Genomic DNA, 22,539 nt, shown 5'->3' on the forward strand with positions numbered 1-22,539 from the left:
TGACAGCGGCGAGCGCGATGGTCACCACGACGAGTATTTGGAAACCCCGGCGTGTTGCAACCATCAATCGATGAAGCTACCACCATCCACGCCGGAGCTGCAAGCGGGACGGGGGGAGGGGGTGGGGCGAGGGCGGGCCTGCGTCTGACCGGTGGGCGGATCTACGTAGTCCGCGGCGAGACTGTATATGGCTAGCGCGGGGCGAGCGCGAGGCTGCCGACAAGCGACGCGGTCGTCTTTTTTTTCTCTTCAAGTGTGCGCGGAAAGGAAAGAAATTGACAGTCAACCTATGTGTTAATCAAGGCCTTTAACATGGGAACCGCTAGGGATTAGACTATAGATTCCTTGCATTGTATCAGACTAGTCACTGACCGTAGGATGAGAAGCACAGTGACCATCGGATCCGGCAGTACATTACCGTGCATTATAACGTAGTTTGCATGTTGCATGCGTGATTCCACATTAATTTCCATCAATTTGTTTCCTAACATCCACTCCTATAAATCAGGGAATATCAAATTGATTAGGCTCCATGCTTTCCATGCAGGAGATTTGCTTTCATAAATTTGTTTCCAATCCTTATTTCAGATTGAACTTTAATCGTCTCGTACACATGATCTTTTTTTCACCCTATGAAATTGTTTCCATGAAAAGCTGATAGAGATTGTTTCCATCGGCTTAGGACTTCTTTGCTTTAGTTAGCCGAAACTTTTGCTTCCATCAGTTTAGGATATGTTTGCTTTAGTGAGCCGAAATTTTTGCTTCCACGGCAATTGACCATCACTTTGATCTTAGATCGTATTTGTGTCGAGTGTACGCAAACAAAAATAGTTTCACGCATCTGGAAAATTATATTGAGTGTAGCATATAAAAGAGATCTCGACAAGATTAAAATTAGTTTCCGTCACAAACTGCTCTTAATAGAAGATTATAATTTGCTTCCGAAGGAACGGGAAATTACTTCCATCTGGTTGAAATTTTGCTTCAATGGATCACACAAAGTGCTTCCATGGCAACCGGCAATCACTTCGATCTAGTTAGAGTTTGCGTATTTCAGTCGTTCATAAAATATTGCTACCATTGTTAGCAGTGATTGCTTCAATCTATTTAGAATTTAATAGTTCGACAGCTCAAATAAATTGCTTCTACGATCACAACAACCAGAATTGGGCAAGGTAGGTTGACAACAACAATGACAACATAGGGTAAGCTGGCAATGCCATGGAATTTGGAATTCCCATCCATCAATGAATATGGTATTTGCATGAAACAAAATGGGAAATTGTTTCCAAAGAATTTGGCACTTGCATACTAAAAAATGAAGATTTTCTTCCATACAACAAGATGATGCATATGATCAGGATTTGCTTCCAAAGATATACATCTTGCTTCCAAATAATTACGATACTAAATTTTATGTATCAAAGAATTGCTCCCATAAGAACATATATTAGTTTCCATGAAAGAGGAAAAATAGATATTTTAGACTGCATGGGGATATGTTTCCACAACGGTGAAACCTTTGTCCCAGTTAAACGGATAATTTGCTTTCATGGTGATCTCGGAGCACGACACCACCTATGACAGTGACATGAACCGCAAGCGAAACATCGTCTCCTGCACCATGGACTGTGGAAAGACGTGCTGCATCTTACTATCTTTTTTTTTGCTTCCTGCAATCTAAGACATGATCATGTGACCGCGGTGAAGAAATCTATAATGCTTAAAATAATGAAAATCTCCCAATGAAAAAAAGGATTGGTACAAGCAATGTTCCTCCATTGCATGATAAATGAAGGATACGATGCAATCCAGATTCAAGTAAATGCATCAATCCGGCCTCACATGTGCTTCACTCGCATCACCTACCTGTGCTTATGATACTGAGAGTCACCCTCCCGCGTGTCGTGAGAGCCTATCCCAAACTAAGAACCCCTCCAGCAAGGCGGATCAAAGGCCAAAATTACAGATGGAGCAGGCCTGATCCTAGTGGAGTACACGGCGGCGACGGAGTTTACGTGTCCGTCGATGAGTAGGTGGTGGGTCAGTCCCGCAGGGCTTTCGGACGAGGTGATGCTGTTAGAGGAGAAAGCAAGAACAGCGAGGGGCATGGCGAGCTAGGCGATCTCTACGCAACGGGCAGGAGAGTCGTGGAGAGTAGTTTCACGCAATTAATTCAAGGAGATATTATGGGGATGGGCCAGAAAATCAGGAGGTAGTATCGGGTTATATTGCATGATTTGAGTGCATTTCTCAGCCGTGAGATAAATAACTCATCGACGATGTAGGACACTAGTGAAGACAGGGCCTTTAGTCCCGGTTCACCAACCGGGACTAAAGGTCTAACCTTTAGTCCCGGCCCTGTTCCAAGCCGGGACCAAAGGTGCCCCACGTGGCCGCCTTGGAGGGAGTACCTTTAGTCCCGGTTCTACTTACGAACCAGGACTAAAGGATCCATATGTTTTTTTTTACCCGAAAAGTTAGATATTTTTTTAATTTTTTTCAAATTTTATTTTTGAATATTTTTTATGTTTTATTCCAATTTTCTAATCTCTGAATTATTTGACAATTTAATCTCTAATCACCCATCCTCACTGCTCTAGTGTGGATCACTCATTTCAAATCGTCTAACTTCCCGACCGATCACCCATCCTTTCACTGCTTCAGCCCGAGCACGCTTAACTTTCTGGTTCTATCGCCCCTAGTTGCCAAGTGTGCACTTGTTGTTTTCCTGACAATAGTAAACTATCAATCCTAAACAACTTGGGTCTTGATGTCATGTCACATGATTTAATTTTTTGAATTACAAACAATTATTAAAATAAACTTAATAAGTAACAATAATAGTGAATTTCAATGAAAACAACTTAATATTTTTAAATAAAATTATTTTTCTTTTTTTTTGGAAAAAACTTCTTTTTGAAATAACTTTTTTTCCATTTGGAATTTTGAACATGTGAGAAAATTTCACCGGGCAAGCCCGGGTGAAATCGAGTACCAATTTTTTCTAGTTTTTTTTATATATTAATTTTTTTGGACGTCGTATGCAAAAGTTATGGCCGTTTATTTTTTTTCCTTTTTTTGCAAAAACGGTCAAAATTCATATCTCAAAATTTCTATACCGACTAGACATTAAAACCTAACAACATCTCAAAGGATTTTATTTTTTGAAGATTTTATCATTTTTGTTTATTTTTTAAAGATTTTATCATTTTTGTTTATTTTCTACAAAACTCAAAGTATCAAGGTTTCAGACGAAAACCCATCTGCTACAAAGGCATTTTTTAAAAATTAATTGAACTGTAGATTTTTTGTGCATTAAATATGCACCATACTACAACATGTTAAAATCTACAGAAAGAACTAACTAAAATAATAAAAAAACAACAATTAAATGACTAAAACAACTATATAAGCAAAACAATATTCCTTTAATTAAAATCTTAATTTAAATATTTTAAAAATAACCAAATAAATCTTACTGTGACAACAATCTAACACATGAGTGGGAGCAAAAAGAATTAAATTAAAAACTATTTGTAAACTGAAGTTATTCAAAAACTGGGTTTGAAGCAAATTTAAATAAATTAAAATTTAAACCATTCAAATTTAAAAACTAATGGCACAAACAGAAACTAGGCAAATTTTTGAATCTAACGCAAAAAGAATCAATCAAAAACATCAAATATTCTAAAAGATATAAGCAATTTAAAACAGAAACTACAAACAAGAATTTAAAAACAGAAAAAAAAATCTAAACACCTTTAGTCCCGGTTCGTGTCACGACTAAAGGTCTACCCTTTAGTCCCGGATCAAAACACCAACCGGTACAAAATCCTCCAAACCCTTTAGTCCCGGTTCGAGACACGAACCGGGACTAAAGGTCCAAGACACGAACCGGGACTAAATCCTCCAAACCCTTTAGTCCCGGATCGAGACACGAACCAGGACTAAATGTCCCATTTGAACCGGGATTAATGCCCGACCGGCATCTTTGCCGCTCGAACCGGGACTAATACTAACATTAGTTCCGGTTTGTAAAGGAACCGGGACTAATGTGTTTTTCGAATCCGAACCAAAACCCTGTTTTCTAGTAGTGGGGCTGGTGTGACCAATGCTTCTGGTCAGACTTCTGTACGGGAGTGTTTTCCTTTAACATACGCTAAACTGGACGTTAGGGAGCTAACCGACTGAATTTTCGGCCGGCGCCGAAAAGAAAAGATTAAAAGATGAAGCACTTCAACGAACAGTGGGAACGTGTTTCACGTCGTTGTCCTATTAGTACGACAGCTGCCGTTTGCAGCGATGATCAACTCTTGTCTTTCCACGGGTCACATATATCCCGCTACCCTGGAGGCTATTGCATGTCGTGAAAGCATTGCTTTGGCCTTGGACTTGAATCGAAGGACACTATAACATTGCGACCTGTTCGAATAATCCGACGGAATCCGTTGATCTATCGAGAACCAAGCAATCACACGAACACGACATCAAGATTTGTTAACGAGGTTCACCGATATGTCTACATTCCCGGGGCCTGACTACGGACGCTCCTCCCCGTGACACCGTCACAATACCTCACCCCGGCCGCCCAGGCGCCGGCACACGCCGCCGGCTCCCCCGCGTATCTGTGCTATTATGTTGGCATAGGTTACAGCATGTGTATACCCCCGCTATATATGAGAGGCCTATGATACAAGTGACCTATCAAGACACGACTCCATATCCTGTCTAAACACAATACAACTACAAGTCCAATTGTAACCTACCTTGTACACAATATTCGAAACAACTCTAACAAACTCCACCTTGGCGAATATTCTCCACCACCTTGAGTTCATCCATGCGTCAAACTTTCATGTACATTGGACTTGAGATACGCCATGAGCATCGCTGGTTCTCCCAGACTCCATGTGACTCCACCTGCAACTATAGTCCCTTCTCGTCTTCTTCACAGTCAACCATCGAGCAAAGTTAAGTTCCTTATTACTCTACTTTGTGCTTTCAACTTCCGGGTATCTGTTCAACGTCATCACACACTGGTCACTGACCTGCGTGAAAGTGAACAACCCACATATTTGATTTCACATATAAAAGTTACCTGAACTCAACAACCTCGCTCTTCCTTGACCGTCCGTCTGAAACTTGAAGGAATTTCACCGTCGCCTTGTGTCACCCCGAGTCTAATTCGCAGCTATCTCACCCTTTTTCCGGATAATCTCTGACATGTCCCACAGCTATAGCACTCCGCCTCCTTCTGTACTTTTCATACGCACTTTGCCACGTGCACTGAACCCCACAGAATATACGGCCATGTACTCTCTCCGCTTATGGCAATTCAGACTTTCCGTCACTTTCTCAGATTATCCATGGTAAACTCCCGTCCATCAAACTGGCACCGATAGACCCAATCACCAACTTGAATCCGATACTCGTCAACACTGCTTCAACACCCTTTTCACAATTTGTCTGACCACATGTCTGACCACCAGTGCCTTGGTTTGTCGCTGAGTCCCGTGCTTATCGCACGCCTCGCCGCTATCACCGCGTCGAGCCTCTGTTGTCCTGGTTGAGTCTCTCGGGCTACAGACCCACACCACTCAAACCCCCTACTTCAGAGAACCATCGATCAATATCGACCAATGCAGAGTATTACGTCTACATCAGACCAATGGTACCCAATCTGATCCACGCGTCTCTCGCTATCTCACTGAAATAGGCTTAAAACTTCCGCGCACTTGAGTTGGCTCAGTCTCTCGTATGCCTGTCGTATCCCCTGCCGGCTCGACCAACCGTACATTAGGCCAACCCGCCAGCTAGCTTGGGCCACGATGCTGCCTGCCCACCTGGGCCTTGACGTGGCCTTCGCCTGGCTTCGGCCACCTGCACGTCGACGCGCGTCTGTTGGTTGCTGCCCTAACGTCGCTGCTTTCTAATTCGATTTGGTCGAGTCTCTAGGGCTGCAGACCCACACCTGGTCGAGTCTCTGGTCGCTGTACAAGGTAGGTTACAATTCTAACACGACGGACCGTCAAAGCATGGTCAAGGATATCGTTGCTAAACATGGTGGTAAATATGAACTGGTTATAGGGACATTATAACATCTACTCCCTCCGTTCCTAAATATAAGTTTTTTTTAGAGATTTCATTAAGTGACTACATACGGAGTAAAATGAATGAATCTATAATTTAAAGTATGTCTATATACATCAGTATGTAGTCTTCTAGTGAAACGTCTTAAAAGACTTATATTTAGAAACGGAGGGAGTAGTATACTTCTTTTACGTAGGTAATTTTGTTCATAAAAAATGCTCAAACTACGAAGCCCAGTTCGTCTCGTTTGCTTTGCAAAACCGCACCGTATCTGGACGGCCGGTCGCCTCGAGAAACAAGGATGGGCAAACTACGGGTTATGCCCTCTTTGCAAACGAAAAATAAAAACGTATGCACACCTTTTCTACAAGTGTCGCTTCACCACTCGGCTCTATAACCTCGTCATCCAAAAGTACGGTCTACACCACTCAGTTCTGGCATCAGGGGAGGTTTGTCATAGAATGGTGGACAGGCGTACTGACATGTATAACCCCAACAGAAAAGCCTTGACCTCCCTCACGATGCTTGTCTCTTAGACGATTTGGAACGAAAGAAATGCTCGTGTTTTCCGTAATAAGAGTGCACCGCCCCTCAATTCTCCTAAGAGCTATCGTCGACGAGGCTAAACTTTGGGCCACCGCAGGCACAAAATAATTAGAGTTTATTGTAATCCACGAGTAATTGACATGTCGTTTTTGAAAGGCTTTGTATCATTCTGTAACTCTTCTTTCTTATTTAATGGACGAGGCAAACCGCCTCCGTTTCAAAAAAATAATCTTGCTAGAGTTGCTTCTTGGTTAGATCAGGGTCTTCCTCATCACTCTTTGTACCCCATTGGTCAATAATTAATAAACCTTGTGGATTGTGCTAAAAAGGTGTTAAAATATGGCTAGATCATCGCCGTTGGAATGAAAGGCCTGACGAGAACAGCAAAAATACGAAAATCCAAAGCCCACGTCCTCCTGAAGGTAGGTCAGTGCACTTGTACTTTTCTTCTCTGTTGTTTCTTTTTTGTTTACATTTTATTTTGTGAAATCCATCATGGGCTAGACAATCATTTGGTTATGCTATTTGTGGGCTTTGCTCTCACCATAGGCTATTGCACGGTTTGCCTAATACTTTCTTCATCTCATAATATAAGAGTTTTTTTATACTAATGTAGTGTTAAAAACGTTTTTATATTATGAGACAGAGAAAATAGCTTTCATGATCTTTTTTTATCAAGTAAAAGGTAAATGATATCAAGAAATGTGAAATGTAGTTACAAATGTCTAGAAATCGATACGTCAATACCTTGTCCCATATTTTGGCATAATATCCGATGGACGGGTAGTGAAATGATATGATTCTTCTTTTCGTTTAAATTTAAACACAAGTCGGTGATTCAAGAGTGATTAAAGCTAGAATACATATCATCGCTGCTGGAATGAAAGACCCAATGAGTATTTCTGTACCACCTTCTAACCTTTTTAATCAATTGTTTATTGGAATACAAGGCCTAATCTTTTGGTTTTCCTTTTTGCTTATTTTCTTTTCAGTTTTTCCACTTTTCTGCCGATATTATTGTGATATGTGTAAAGCTATCATATATTGCTTTTATACATGAATGCTAATTTCTTATGATACATGTATTTTTATGTAGTAAATATATTAAAATTTTCCAAGTGATACATGAACATTTATTAAAAAAATATGTTTCTTTATTCCACAAACATGTGGTTGGAAATATATGTGCATTTATTTTTCTCATACATGCACATCCTTTTTCTATACGGAATCAATTTTTTCCAAAACAATTTATATCATCACTGTTGGATTGAAAGACCCAATGAGTATTTTCGTACCACCTTCCAATCTTCTTAATCAATTGTTTATTGTAATCCAGGGACTAACCTTTTAGTTTTCCTTTTTGTATATTTTCTTTTTCATTTTTTACATTTTTCTGCCAATATTATTTTTGATGTGTGTAAATCTATTATATTTTTTTGGGATAAAAATCTATTATATGTTGCATTTATACGTGAATGTTACTTTCTTATGATAGATGTATTTTTTATATAGTAAGTATATTCAAATCTTCCAAGCTATTTGACCATTTATTTGGAAAATAAATAAATATGTTTCTTTCTTCCACGAACATATGATTTGAAATATATGAGCATTTATTTTTCTCATACATGCACATTGATTTTCTAGTACGGGAACAATTCTTTACAAAACAGTAAGATTTTGTTGTTCTATATAAAAGTTTCTCATTTTAATGTATATAATTGTTCAGTTTATACAATGCATAATTTTTTATGTTTATAAACAGAAGAAAAAATATATTACTTGGTGGGCCGTCGTAAATGCGGCGAGGCCTCAATGCAGCAAATAGGAGGAGCAGCCTGTTCGGCGTGCGGATTGAATTCCTTTTAGCTCCAGGCCTCTCTTCCCGGCCCATGACCATCGAGTCGCTGACAGCTCGCGGACAGCAGCCACCGCTCGAACCTCCACGCCGGCTCCGGCCACCCAAGCTCTCCCCCACCATCACCATGGCTCAGGCTCCGGGCCGCGCCGCCTCCGCCTCCGCCTCCGCCTCCGCCGTGCGGCTCTTCGACGCCCACTGCCACCTGCAGGACCCCCGCATCGCAGCGGCCGCCCCCTCGCTCATTCGCGCCGCCACAGCCTCCGGCGTCGCCCGGTTCGCGGTCAACGGCACCTCCGAGGTACGCCCCTCCCAGGCCTCATTCCGAGAAAGAGAGTGCTCCTCATTGAATTTTCTTTCACTGGATGCGCGCAGAAAGACTGGCACCTGGTGAAGCAGATGGCCCACGAGCACCCGGCCGTCGTCCCCTGCTTCGGCCTCCACCCATGGCAAGATTCCTTGGCCGCTTCTCGCGGTGCGCTGCTGCTTATGCCATATGGATTTTAAAACCGTGAATTTGGTAGGTGGGTGCCGGAGAGGTCGCCCGATTGGATGGATTCGCTCCGGCAGTTCTTCTCGGAGACCCCAGAGGCGGCTGTTGGAGAGGTGAGCTATATTTTTTGTAATATATGCTTATCATTAAATTGATCAAATTGACGACCTACATACACGTGCCGGACTTATAAACTGAGATGGAGGGAGTACTAGCCAGCAATAAAACTGCGATAATACGTCATAGCCTGGACTGCCACAAAGTGCAAACCAAGACCTCCCCACAAGCATTAGTTCTCTCATATACTGGCCTATATTATGATTATCTGGTTTTGCAAGTCTCATTGAGTTCTATCAGCATTAAGCAATATGGTATATTTATTTGTCGCCTCTGCTTAGTGTAACGCCGAGAAGGTTGTTTCTCCAAAACCATAGTAATTGAAAACCTCAGTATTTAAATGAGTGGGCACTAAATAGTCTGGTTTCTAAAAATCACAGTTTTTCTAAATTATAGCAAAACTACCAAGGAGTTTTTCTCAGTTTCCTGGTTTTGACTAGTTGCATGGATAATCCTGGAGTTAGCTAGCTGAATCGAACTGAGAAGTAGTTATACAATGACATGACCAGCTTGTGCAAATTTGTGCTCCGCCACCTGCATGTGGCCTTGTCATGGCGAGCATGTCCTCTCTCCTAGACGCTATGATCTGTAATAGGGTTATCTTGTACCTCTGGCCACACGGAATCAATCGGCTAGCTCGCTAGCCTGCTGTGTACAACTGTGCTTCAAAAGTATCAATCGATCCACTCCAAGATCTAAGCCTCCGCGCACGTGACGTGAGTGTGTTCCCACCCGTCGCTAAATCATTTGTATGTGTATGTGTGTCATCAGATAGGATCGAACGTCTAACACGATCTAATCTACAAGCTGCCCCTTGTTGCACTAGCACGATAGTCAACGATTGAAGAGATCAACGCCCCCAGGTGGTAATCTTGATTTCGTGGCTGCAGACGAGTTGGAGGAATTGTGGGTGATGACTGCAGGAAGAAGATGGACTTGAGCGAGCGTTTCTCAGTTTAGAAAAAAGAGGTTGCTAAAAAACATGTTTTCAGATATATTATGGTTTATAGAACTGTGGCATTTGTTGAAGCCAAGCATGTCAAAGTATTTAAAACTAGGTTTTCTAACAAAAACATGGTATTCTCCTAAAACCCCAAAAATACTGACCAGCCAAACTCCTATTTCTCCTAATAGATTGCCCTAGTTTGGCAGCATAGTTTTGCAAAATCGTAGTAATCTGAAACCTCAGTATTCCAATGCCCGGGCAATGAATACATCGGTTCTATAAACAACAGTTTTTCTCACTTCGGTCTGCAAGTACGCTTTATTAAACTGTGTGCGGGATAGTACGCTTTATTAAAATGTGGTAGTTATCGATCCCGAACACATCAATGGTTTTAAAACTGTGTTTTCTAGAAAAACACGCAGTATTCTCCAAATAATACAGAAAAAACCGAGTTGCCAAATGCAGCCAATTTTTTCTTCTGTTTCCTTTTGGCATGTGCGAAATGAGACTTGTGCAATTATATATTCTCATATGTCACTATTATGCAGACTGGTCTGGACAAGGGATCGCATGGAAAAACTATTGACTTTGGAGAACAGGTTTGTTAGCACGGACCCCTCTGCACTTCTTGTTGAATATGATTTTACCAATGGATTCAGCTACATGTTAATGGATATAGCCATTTAGCTTTGTCACTGTGGCTTTAGTTGTACCCCTTCACCTTTTACCATAAGCATCAATATTAACACAGGTTGAAGTATTCCAACAGCAACTTGAACTTGCTAAGGAATTGGAGAAACCTGTTTCTGTTCATTGTGTACGTGCCTTCGGCGATCTTCTGGAAATACTAAAGTAAGACAAGGATATTCGGTCTTTATCATATCTTTAGGTCTTGTGACTATCTAGTTCAATATGACAGGTAGTGTTAGTTTGTTTGTCTAAGTTCAATTTTCAATATCTTAAAAAGTAGATCGCCCCTGATATGGCATATACCAGGTTCTTAGTAAGTTTGTAATTAGCCTTTTTTTTCCATCACATTTCCAAAACAGAATATATTGCACTTCTAGATATATATGTCTACTGAAGAGCAGGTTCCATACTTCTAGTCTAGTATGGATGTCCTGTAGTTTTTCATCACTTTGTCTACAGAATAAATGTTATGCTTTGTTAACATTTTGGCTGCCTGCAGGCGTACTGGGCCTTTTCCAGCAGGTGCGCTGTTGCATTCTTATCTGGGGTCTGCGGAAATGGTGCCTGACCTTGCAAATTTAGGTTGTTACTTTTCGTTGTCTGGTTTCCTTACAGGCATGAAATCCACTAAGGCAAAGAAAATGGTCAAAGCAGTAAGTCGGTCATGCCTTCCCCCCCCCCCCCCCCCCCCCCCCCCGCGGGAGTAGTTATGGATTCAACTACAAATATGACGTCAGATTTTTGACCATGGCAAATCGAATTTTTGAATGGCAATTTATGTTTTCCTATGATGGCAAGTTTAGTTGGTAAGTATGGCAAATCCGCTTCAGTTTATTTCCTTCCCAGGAAATTGCCGTGCTTGCAAACTAAATTTGCCATCCTTGCGCCAACATAAATTGCCATAAAAAACGTTCGCTTTGCCATGGTTACCATAAATCTATTCTGCACCACCAGTGAAATGCATTTGTATTTGTTCTAGATACCCTTGGACAGAATTCTGTTAGAGACAGATGCACCAGATGCAGTACCAAAGTTGGACAATGTTTCTCCAGTCACAGTCCCTCTGGACACTTCAGATGCGGATACTGAAAAGTCTCACAGCGATTCGACCTCTCAGGCGGCTGCCTCTTCAAACGAATCCTTGAATCATCCAGCTAACATCCACATTGTAAGATTTGTGCCCTGATGTGTTTGGCTGATAGTTTTGTCAGCAAATCTTCATGGTACATGTTGCTACTTCTCTATTTTTAAACAGTTTCCTAATAATGAAAATATAATTGTCCTGACTAGCACACGAGGATGTCTATGAAGAACTAAACCTTTCTATGGATACACGCAATATTTTCTCCGAATACTCCACTATCTCAACATTACTGTACCCTGTTGCTTATAGAGTTTTAAAACTCTGTGTGCCGCTGTTTTTCTATTGTTGAATTATACCACTCCCATCTCACTGGCACGGTGTCACTACTGCATCTGTCCAACATTGGCTTGTTTACTTGATAAGTTGTCGTACTCGCACCAACCGATGATGGTAAGGAAAGTATCATTCTAGTATAAACCGTGGCTCCCTTCCATGTTCTTTTCAGGTTTTGAAGTATGTGGCATCGCTGCTTGAAATGCCAGAAGCAGAACTCGCCGAGACGAGCTACAGGAACGCCACCAAACTGTTCTCCTACCCTGGATCCAAGGTTCACCACGAAGCTGAAGCTGGGTGATTTGGGGTGGGGCGGGTGGCCGTCGAACATGAACCATGCTCATCGAAATCCTGGTGCGTTCTGCCTGATGTTGTCTGTATACTGTATGTATGTTATTGTAGTTGTATAATCGGTCTAAGACAAGGTAGGTAGCAGTCAAAAAGAAATGAGAAAGCGGCTCATAGCTGCTATGTTGCCAAATTATTACTCTAGTTTCTACGTACGTTGCAGTATCAGTATGTACCATGTACTACTCACTCCGTTCCTAAATACTACCTCTGTACCATATAATATACAACGTTTTAGCAGCTCAGATATTATGATACGGAGGGAATACAAGACTTTGTAGAGATTCCACTGTAGACTACATGTGAAGCAAAATGGATGAATCTACACTCTAAAATATGTCTATATATAGTTCGTAGTGAAATCTCAAAAAAAGACTTATATATTTAGGAAATGGGGAGTAGAAAGTGAGTATGGATTAGAGCAAGTACAATAGTATAGCCAGCTGCTGACTATAAGCCATTGCCATGTCATCTATAGCTCACCTTATAGCTAACATGTACAATAGTTCATTGCAAAAGTGTACTACTTTTTTATTATATGGTCCACCTTTCATACTCATAATATGCCTAGGAGCACGTGCTAGAGCTGGCTTTTAGCTAAGAGCCTGCTTACCTTCTCTCTCTCTTCTCTTTCCTCTAACTAAACAAAAATATATTAATTTATTCCTTATAACCAGCTGACTCGGCTCTATGGCACTTGCTCTTAGTATTTTGGGTGTGGATTTGGACTGCTTGCTCGGAGCGTTCCAGAAGCTATCGCATCCGCTTGCCCTGTCAAGTAACTTGGGAATCTCTGATCACACGTACTATCACCTATCAAAGCATTGTGCGCGGTGACTGGATTCGAACCGAGCGCTCCATCTGCTTAAACTAGGATGACAAGATAACAACAGTTTACTTGGATCCTCTTACGATAGGGCCTAGCTAGTAGGCTCGTCAGTTCCAGTTCCAATACCTAAATCCTTATCGCTAAATAAACCACACCACCTTACCCACCTAAGATAACACCCCGTTGTAAACACCGAAAAGATGTCTCTGCCCAAGTGGAATCCGGCAAGAGGGGGGCGGGGGCATTCCCTGGGTCCCGCGCGCGCCTAGTGCACGTCCACCTCCGACCTCCCGATCCGACCGACGACGACGATCGAGGCCGATCCGCCGGAGTGGAGTGTGGCGGCGTACGATTCGGCACACGCACACTCTCTCTCGCTCGCCCGCTTTAGACTTTCGGCGCCGCCGCGTGAACCAACAAAATCGTTTGCGCGTGAACGGATCAGAAAGTTGGCATCGGGAAGAACGTCGGAAAAACGTCCGCGGCGCGAGCAAGAGCAAGAACACTGCAAAGTAGGCAACGAAGAAACCGAAGCAGCAGCAGTAATAGCTAGTAGCCCTGGACATGGAAACAAAAGCTGCACATATGTATGTATGTATGTATGTATGTATGTATGGCTGTGTACATATCTGGTCTGATCTGGGCTGATCCGTGATCCCGGAGCGAGCAAGAAGCAGCAGAGCAAGCTAACAGGAACGTACGTACGTACGTGCCGAGAGAAAGAGAAGCGCTATACAGTGCACGGGCAGGGAAGAATGGCGCAGCGCGTGTCTGGATCTGGACGCAAGCTCTACGTGGAGGCGGGTGGCTAAGCGGCCGCGTGTGCGCCCGGCGCCGGAACAGGCTCCGGCGCGTCGACCGGGCGGCGGCCGCAGCGGCACGGGCCGGAGGCGAGGAGGGAGAGCCAGGCGAGGACGGGCGTGCCGAGGAGGACCAGCCCCGCGGGCACCATCCACAGCCGCGCGTGCGCCGGGTGGAACGCCAGCGCCCACCACACCAGCAGCGCCGCGCCGCCCAGCCCCACCGCCACCAGGCTCGCGCCCACGGACGAGAACGACGACGACGACGCCACCTTCGCCGTGGCGATGGCTGCGGGCTTCGGAGGCCCCGCCGCAGCCGCCTCCATGGAAGGCTAGCTACGTGCGCGCCTTGCACCGGCACCGCCCGGCCGTCGTCAACAGACCGAGTCCAAGTGTTGCGCGGCGCATGTATACCCGCGTGGCGTGGCCGTGGCTGGAAACTGCACCGGCGGCGGTGTGCAGAATAGTCCCGTCAAACACGCGCGCATATATACTCTCTACTGCTTCGCACTTGCTAGTTTCTACTACTCGTGCACCTCTGTAGACCGCACGTACACCAGCATATATATATCACCGTCCGTCGGTCGTTGCGCATTGTTCCTTTCGACAACAGCGATCTTCTTTCCGGCCATCACAAAGGAAGCCAAAGGCAGCGGCAGAAAAAGAAACGAGAAAACATCGCCCGTACGTCAAAGTCACCGTCGTCCGTCACGTTCTACACGTTTGTTTAAAGAAGACGTGCAGGAAGCGCTGCGCGAGGGGAGGAGATATTCCGCGATGCGGTGCACGCACGCACGCACGCACGCAACGCAAGGCGATCGACCTCCTTGTTCATCCGTATCGACGCTGGAACAAGGCGCGGACGTTGACGGGCGACGCATCGGCGGCGCCGCCGTCGACGACCCTGCCGGCGACGATGAAGTTGACGGCCTCGGTCGGGTGGAAGGCGTCCCAGAACACGTACTTGGAGCGGTCCTCGCACAGGGTGGAGCTCGAGTTGGCGACGCCGATGCACAGGAACGGCGGGAAGCTGCCGCCGCAGCAAGGGTCCAGCGCCTCCTCGAAACCTACGCGCCACAGAGCCACAGATCCAAGCTTCAGCCCACGAAATGCAGGAAACAAGAAAGAAAGAAAGAGAAAGCCTACCGTATTGACGGTGCTGCCGGATGATCTCCGTGACGATGCCGTGGGTGTTGGTGTAGACGAAGGCGCTCTCCGGGCCCGTCTCCTGGTTCAGCCTGCCGATCATCCTCTTCAGCCTCCTGTTGTAGCCTTCGCAGAGCTTGTTCACGGCCGCCGAGCACTCGCCGGCCGGGATGAACTCCAGGGCGCGCACGTACGGTATGCAGCCCAGCGGCCCGACGTCGGCGACGACAAACTTCCTAGCCCCGAGTTCGTTCAGCCGCTTCGTTTCGGAAGCAAGTTGCAAGATGATAGTAAGCTCATCATGGGAACAGAGAAGAACAAAATTACAGTGCTGGTGAGCTAGAGGTGAGTGGCACCTTGAGATGGAATGCCAACTTGGCAACCAAGGCGTCCTGGAAATCTGCAGGGTCAGGCTTCTGTCGACCGAAGATTGGCACTGAAGGCGAGAGGTACTCCAAGATGTCATTGGACCCAGCAGCCACCGTGAAGAGCGCCTCCCCCAAGAAGTCGGCCGCGGCATTCTCCCCCATGGTCTCCAGTATCTGAGCTCTGGTCTTCTCAAAGTAGCTGATTTGCTGTCCTAGTGGCACTCTTCCGATCTGCCAACCCAAGTCACATTTTCACACAATTGCAATTCAGACAGACACAAAAGCAAGCCAAGGGAAGTATATACCAGTTGGAAAATTAACAATCACATACATAAAAGGAGCCGGTCTCGTCGAAAATGCCGGAAGAACCAGAAGCATAGTTGGCTCCACTGTCGATCACTTCAGCACTAGAGTTTGGAGCGAGGTAGGGAGGAGCGAAGCTCTCCTGCCCCAATGCTTCACCTGAGAGCATAGCACCAAAGAAATGTTGGTCAGATCAAGCATGGACAACACGAACAAAGCTTGTCGTGAAAGCTCATGCTACTTGCTAGCATTACCGATGACATCCGCGATGGTCCTCCCGTTGGTGAACCTCCCGGTCGGCTTGCCGCCGGAAAACGAGAAGTCGACGCCGTATGGCGGGGTGTTGGCCTTGGAGAGGGTCACGAGATAGTCGTTGTTCCCGGCGTCGACGAGGGAGTCGCCGAAGATGAAGAAAGCATGGGGCGATGCCGGTGACGGACAGAAGAGGAGCAGGATCGCCGCCGTGAAGAGGGAAGAGCAGCAGCGGGGAGGGAGCACGGCCATTTCCTCCTATACGTATGCAGGTATGCTGCAACCGCGCAACGTCTCTAGGGCTGCACATATATCCCATCGATCCTCGTACGATGGGCGCACGGGCATGCTTATCGTGCCTCTGCTGCATCCGTTGTACCGTTTGACATGGTCGCTGTCTGACTGCTTCAAGGGGAGTTTTGAACTGTCCCAACTGGATCTGGATCAGATGATTTTCAGTTTGGGCACAGTACAAGCGTGCTGTCAGACATGCTAATGCCTAATGCTATGGCTTTCTGCCTGACGTGGGGAATGCATCTGTCTTAGAAAAGAAAAAAAAATATGTTTCCACAGCTGCACTGATATGTTTTCTTTTGAAACAACTGCACGGACAATAGAGAACGGCAGATGCATCCGTACGAAGGCAAATACATATATAATGCTATTCACCGACAATACAGAGTGCACCTCCCTTTGGAAAAATGGCACATATACTGCCACTCACACAAAAACCATATCTAAAATTGGTATAAGAGCATTGCAGAGGTCACTAGCTTTTGAGGTGGTACACAGCAGAGCAGAGTCAAAGTTCACTGTGAACATTCGTTCACTTATATAGGGAACCACATGCAATCTTTCACACGTTGTCGTCAGTTAACAATTTATAATGTACACTGAAATCTGCAGTACCTACAAACTAACTGGCTAAACCGTTTCTACTCACACAAACTAGAGGAACGGCCAATCATCATCAACTAAGCCAAAAAAAAAAAAGCGAAAATAACTCCATTACCATTACATACAATCCCAATACTATCTCACTGTCATATCATACCCAGGCTTGTCTTGCTTCTCTGGGAGCATCAAACACAGCCACGTCTGGGGCCTTCCTCATGGACCTACTCAACTGAAACACAGGGTGCCTGCACAGCCTCTCCACACCTTTCCTGAAACTAAATCTGTCGAACAAGCCCTCCGCGTTTCTGCTACCAAATTCTTTTCCGGAACCGCTCATTCGGCTATTCGGATCGTTGTGACGTGGAGGAACTCCACTGTGGCACTTACTGTGGTCCATATCACACTTCTTCTCTTGTTCTTCGAAATCATTTTTCGAGTTATGCAGGACTTGTTGAGCTTCGGACAGAAGCTGTTCAGAAATAGCCTTGTCAATCATAGGGTGATCGACCCTCTCCTGAATTGAACAAGTGGACGGTTTCTCCAAATGCTCTGGCATCTGAGGTTCGTCTTGGTCATTTGGGGAATCAGAGCATGACTGCAATGTCATGGATGCTGCAGCTGCCTCCTCCCTTTCCCTTAGGGTCCTTACGATCAGAGTCCTGAGGAAATTCATCACCTGAACTGCGTGCATCAGGGCGGTTAAGGGATCGGCCATCTGGAAGAGAAAGACCATGTGATTAGTGCATGCTCGTGGATGTGCTTGGTCACACAGGGTTTGCTCTGCAGGTAAGAATAACAAATAGTACTTCCAATACCTGAGTCATGTTTGGCGCAAAAACCATAGCGATGTTTCGCGCATTCATCTTGTTGTAGTTTTCGAGCTCCACAACATCGGCCATTAGGTTAATAGCCCAATTAAGTAATGCCCCTTCAACTGGTGGTAGCATAGAAGCAAGGAGAGCGCACTCCTCTTCTGTGTTGCAGTGCATTACTTGCTCTGGAGTCAGCGTGTCCAATACTCCTGTTGGAAGTTCCCGAAACCATGCCTGCAAAAGAGCACCACAGGTCACAAAATGTTGTACAAGAAAAATGGTTAAGTAATGTGTATATCAAAGTTGTCATTGCCCAGAAATGTATCGCTTCATTTTCAGTTTCATGCTAATGTTAGTTGTCATTGCCCAGAAATATATCGTTTCATATTCAGTTTCATGCTAATGTTCATTGTTCCTTCCTGGCTGTTGAATTTTCAGGCTCTAAACATGTTGATTCGCAGAGTAAGCACGCACAGGGCATATCTGTCTGCTAGTCTTAGGTATCTCTTGAAGCTGAAAATAAGAGTTAGCTATACTGCAGAAGTTCTCAGCACCTTTATCAACCCAGCCAGGCAGTGTAAGTCAACTTCATCCGGAACAACGCCACTGTTTAATTGGTCCCTGACGCAGATTTCTTGACCATTCTCTGCGTTAATTCTGAAGATCCCTTCAATCTAAGAACACAATAGATATAAATAAGCATTCTGAGGGCTTGAAGCTAATATTTCAATTGCTGATTTATTAGCTTACAGCTGACCATACCTTAAGTCCTTCTCGTAGATACAACTTCCTCTGCATCATCATGAGTATTGTGGGCACACTATTTCCTCTTTGATCATATGAACATTGCAAAGAGGTTGGTGAAACGCCAAATACACTTGCACTGCACGCGGAAATATAACCAGGACAGGTTAGCAACCAGCACTAAGGTCTTATGATATTTATAGTTGATGTTTCACGTCTAGCTTGAGGCAAAGTAGCAGAAACATGCAATCTGAGGCAACTATTTTTCTTCAAAATGACTAGGAAACAACGGCAGCATGACAACGTGTATCTTCGTTAGCTTATCTATATCTGGGTTATTAAATAAATACTGAAATCCTCCTGATTTGATGCTAACAACCTAAAAAGATGATGGAATGACATTTACAAATGGTAAAGGTAAAAATAAACAAAAATCCCATACTATGTCAGATGCAAGTACAGCTGATGGGATGAACCTAATCCAAAACAAAAGATAGATGAGAAGATTCCCATGAGATGCCCATGCCGGCTAGGTCAGCCACCTAAAAAGTCCCAACTTCAAGGTCAAGCACATAACAAATCTGGCTACGAAATCCAATAAAGCGCTCAACTGTTAGCCATGCAACAGAATCCCAAAATCAATTTATTTCGCTCACCCGCCGGTGTGTGTCCTCAGAATCGTGTTTCCACGTATCTTCAGAATCATGGCAACTATGCCAGGAGCAGACAACTAGACCACCCCTCACCCAAAAATGAATAAACTTCTGGGTTAAACAGTTCCCACTCCTTGGCATGGATCGTAACCTTATTACTTATAATAATACCATAGTTGACAGAAATTCTGATTGAAAAGGCACCACTTGTCTTATTTTTAGATCCACTTGTTGAACTGAATAATTAAACTATTTTTTAATGAATTCCACTGTTCGTACCCTGTATCATCTCTGAGTGCATAAGCATAACAAGAGAATAGCAAAACACAGCTCATTAAATCAGCATATTTGCATCAACTTAATAGTCGCACCTAGAGTTTCATGTGTTATTGAATTGCTTGTCTATTTCCCCTAAAATTTCTTATGTGTTTACCTTTTGCACAAAGTACGTATACTTGTTCCGGATATTCAACCCCTTACATTGAAGTACTCAATATCCTTATCCTATCGAGGTCTCTCAATGAAAATTCTCCATCACCCAAAAGGCCAAAGTAATTATCCAAGTCTCCAAATGAGAACAAAAAATATTTGTTGTGCTGACAAGTGTCAAGTACACCTAAAATACTAGCAAAGCATTGCACGCAGCTTGTTTCGATCACAAGTTCACGAAAACTATACTCAGCTGTCAGCAGTCAGCAGCAGCAGCAGCGATGAAATGAAAGGTAAATACGCGGCGCAATTAATACCGGAACAGAAAAGCAAACCGAGGTGGAGAGTGGGGCTGGCAAAGAGCTGACCTGACGCCGGGCGTGGGGCGGGGCACGTCGGGCTCGAGGTCGGCGGGGAGACCGAGGAAGCCGCCGAAGCGGTCGAAGGTGACGTGGGCGACGTGCCGCACGTCCATGGGCCGCCCAATCTCCATCCCCTCCTCGTCGTCGCTGTCGCTGTCGTCGGCGTCCCCCATCGCGCCGGCGCTGCACATGACCAGCGACCTCCGCAGCGCGCCGACCACCGCGCCCACCAGCCCTCCTCCCCTCCCGGCCTGCATCATCGTCGACGGCGGCGAGGCCGTCCCGTCGCTCTCCGCCTCCATGTCGTCTTCCTCCCCCTCCTCTTCAAACTCTTCCTCTTCTTCCTCGTCGTCTTCCTCCTCCTCCTCCTCCTCGTCGTCGTAGGTGCGCGACGGTGAGATCCCGAGCCCGAACCGCATCTGGAACGGCGCCATGGCTGGCGGCAGGCTCCGAGGCGGTGGCCGCTTGCCGCGCGTGGGAGAGGGGAAGGCGTGGGGAGCGCGACGGTGGTGTGTGTATGCCTTTGCCGGGTCGCGTTCGCTGCCCGGTTTTTATACTGCTCCCTCTGTTTTAACCCGAATTCCTGCGATCTAATCTGATTACCACCACCACCACCACCCTGCTACTGCTACCATAGCAGAGCAGCTGGTGATTACGCCCACGTTGCCTGTGCTGCCGCTGCCTGTCGTCGCTTTCGATGGTGCTGCTGCTTTGGTTTGGTTTGGCCTGGCCTGGCCTGGCCTGGCACGCGATTGCCTTTGGTTTGAAACCGGGGCAAAGCGGAGGTGGTTGGATTATGGTGGAGCATTAGTTAAATCACGGCGATGGTTAGTGGAGCGGAGTGGGGAGCAGCAGGCCGGGCCGATCGCCACGGCGGCCAGCAGCCACTCCCCCGTGCGTGCGTGCGTGCGTGAGGTCTTTACAGCCTGGGTTGCCCGAGCAGTGGCAGTTACGGCCGCAGTTACCACGTGCCCCGCGTCGTGCTCCGCCGACTCGGTCGCCAGTCACCCGCCACCACCACCCCCACCCCCGCCCCCGCCCCGCGACCCGGCCGCATGGTGCCGAGCGGGAGCGTCGTGCTACGGACGCCGTTCGTTTGTTACATGCGGCGGTGGGAGACGTACCGGGGCTCTACGGTCTGCATCCTCTTTATGTACTGCTTACTGCGGAGCAGTACAGCATCCGCAGTACAGCACTCGGTTGGGGAAGGGCAAGTACAGTAGGCGGCTTTCCGAGCGTGCCCCCGCAGCGCCTCCGTGAATGACCCTCCCTCAGTACTCGCGACGTGACAAGCCGAGCTCGTAGTACGTCCATCAGATCACATGTTCACACCGAATCAGAATGCCGCCGGTGGTGGCGCGTGTGTTGCATGTGTGTGTGCGTGTACAATTATTTTTGCCTGGAAGAGGAGATTGTGTGTGTGTGTGTGTGTGTGTGTGTGTGTGTGTGTGAGAGAGAGAGAGAGAGAGGGAGGTATACTTTCCTTGGCGTATGTGTTAGTTAATTATAATCAACTCCCACCTGCGTCTCCGGCTCCAGCTCATAGCCGCTCCGCGAAGCAAGAGCGACCGGACGAGACACGAACAGTCGACCCCTGGGCTGCATCTTCTCCGTGCCGTACGTGGCGCCAGCCGCTGCCCGACGAGCACAAGAGGTGCTCCGCTACAGTGCGGGCAGACAATGCGGTTGATCTGTATGCTTTCGTGTTTGTTGCTTTGTGTGAAAGGCGACCGCGCGCAGGCAGGACCACGTACGCGCCCGCGCTTCCTCCTCAAGCTTGCCTAGCTAGCTCTCCTACTCCTGGCTGACTAGCTAGCCAGCTCGTGTCCATGATCCATGTGTTGCCTGGTTCCGGTCTCCTGTGGGCAGCCTCTAATTCCATGCTGCCTGCACGGCGCACCGGAAGGACCACTACATAAAAACCGTCACGTAATAATTGTTGATAGTGGACATTATGGGGCGGACGCATCAGCGTGTTCGTGAGCGCGCCGTGGTACTTGGGCAGGTCGATCGTGACTGACACCAGCTTCATCGTTTTGGAATTTCCAAGTGCGTGTCCGCGGATATATGAACGGCCGGTTTCTGGAATCTGGGTACACCGGAACCCGGTTTCCATGAAGTTGTTGAAAAACTACGAGATGAAAATCGCTAATATATACTCCCTCCTTACCGAAATACTTGTCCTAGAGATGAATGTATCTAGACTTATTTTAGTTATACATACATCCATTATATCCATTTCTAGGACAAGTATTTTCGGACGGAGGAAGTATATGGGCTGATTAAAAAATTACCATGATTTTTTTAATGTACTATAAGGTCTTATACAATGCAAGACATTCAATGAAGATGCTCGGTGAAATAAACCAGAATTCCTTTAAACATCGATGTTTATTTACAGAATAGGCAAGGGTGCTTTAGTAAAATTTGATT

General features: G+C 45.8%; 3 protein-coding genes across 5 annotated transcripts; 1 reads left to right on the plus strand and 2 right to left on the minus strand.

Annotated features, from left to right (window-relative positions):
* The first annotated feature begins 8,541 nt into the window (after positions 1 to 8,541).
* On the plus strand, positions 8,542 to 12,734 carry LOC123427436 (uncharacterized metal-dependent hydrolase BUsg_343). 2 transcript variants are annotated; one of them, XM_045111480.1, is made up of 8 exons: positions 8,542 to 8,801; positions 8,876 to 8,949; positions 9,025 to 9,106; positions 10,605 to 10,655; positions 10,808 to 10,908; positions 11,246 to 11,399; positions 11,726 to 11,914; positions 12,336 to 12,734. In XM_045111480.1, exons 1-8 carry the CDS (start codon positions 8,628 to 8,630, stop codon positions 12,462 to 12,464), a joined length of 954 nt encoding a protein of 317 aa, XP_044967415.1. In that variant the 5' UTR covers positions 8,542 to 8,627; the 3' UTR covers positions 12,465 to 12,734. The 2 variants fall into 2 exon arrangements, with proteins under 2 accessions (XP_044967415.1, XP_044967416.1); XM_045111481.1 differs by having other exon boundaries at positions 8,546 to 8,801; positions 10,826 to 10,908.
* Positions 12,735 to 14,851: 2,117 nt separating this feature from the next.
* LOC123427438 (GDSL esterase/lipase At5g41890) lies at positions 14,852 to 16,906 on the minus strand. Of its 2 annotated transcripts, XM_045111485.1 has the most exons (5): positions 16,212 to 16,906; positions 15,986 to 16,116; positions 15,643 to 15,885; positions 15,287 to 15,545; positions 14,879 to 15,207 (listed from the first exon to the last, which is right to left on the minus strand). In XM_045111485.1, exons 1-5 carry the CDS (start codon positions 16,459 to 16,461, stop codon positions 14,972 to 14,974), a joined length of 1,119 nt encoding a protein of 372 aa, XP_044967420.1. In that variant the 5' UTR covers positions 16,462 to 16,906; the 3' UTR covers positions 14,879 to 14,971. The 2 variants fall into 2 exon arrangements, with proteins under 2 accessions (XP_044967419.1, XP_044967420.1); XM_045111484.1 differs by having other exon boundaries at positions 14,852 to 15,545.
* Positions 16,907 to 17,008: 102 nt separating this feature from the next.
* Positions 17,009 to 20,909, minus strand: LOC123427437 (rho GTPase-activating protein 5-like). The gene is made up of 5 exons (XM_045111482.1): positions 20,113 to 20,909; positions 18,681 to 18,801; positions 18,473 to 18,592; positions 17,922 to 18,152; positions 17,009 to 17,821 (listed from the first exon to the last, which is right to left on the minus strand). Exons 1-5 carry the CDS (start codon positions 20,538 to 20,540, stop codon positions 17,258 to 17,260), a joined length of 1,464 nt encoding a protein of 487 aa, XP_044967417.1. The 5' UTR covers positions 20,541 to 20,909; the 3' UTR covers positions 17,009 to 17,257.
* Positions 20,910 to 22,539: the final 1,630 nt, after the last annotated feature.

Source organism: Hordeum vulgare, chromosome 2H, assembly GCF_904849725.1.
Source record: "Hordeum vulgare subsp. vulgare chromosome 2H, MorexV3_pseudomolecules_assembly, whole genome shotgun sequence".
In the NCBI taxonomy this organism is placed as follows: Eukaryota; Viridiplantae; Streptophyta; class Magnoliopsida; order Poales; family Poaceae; genus Hordeum; species Hordeum vulgare.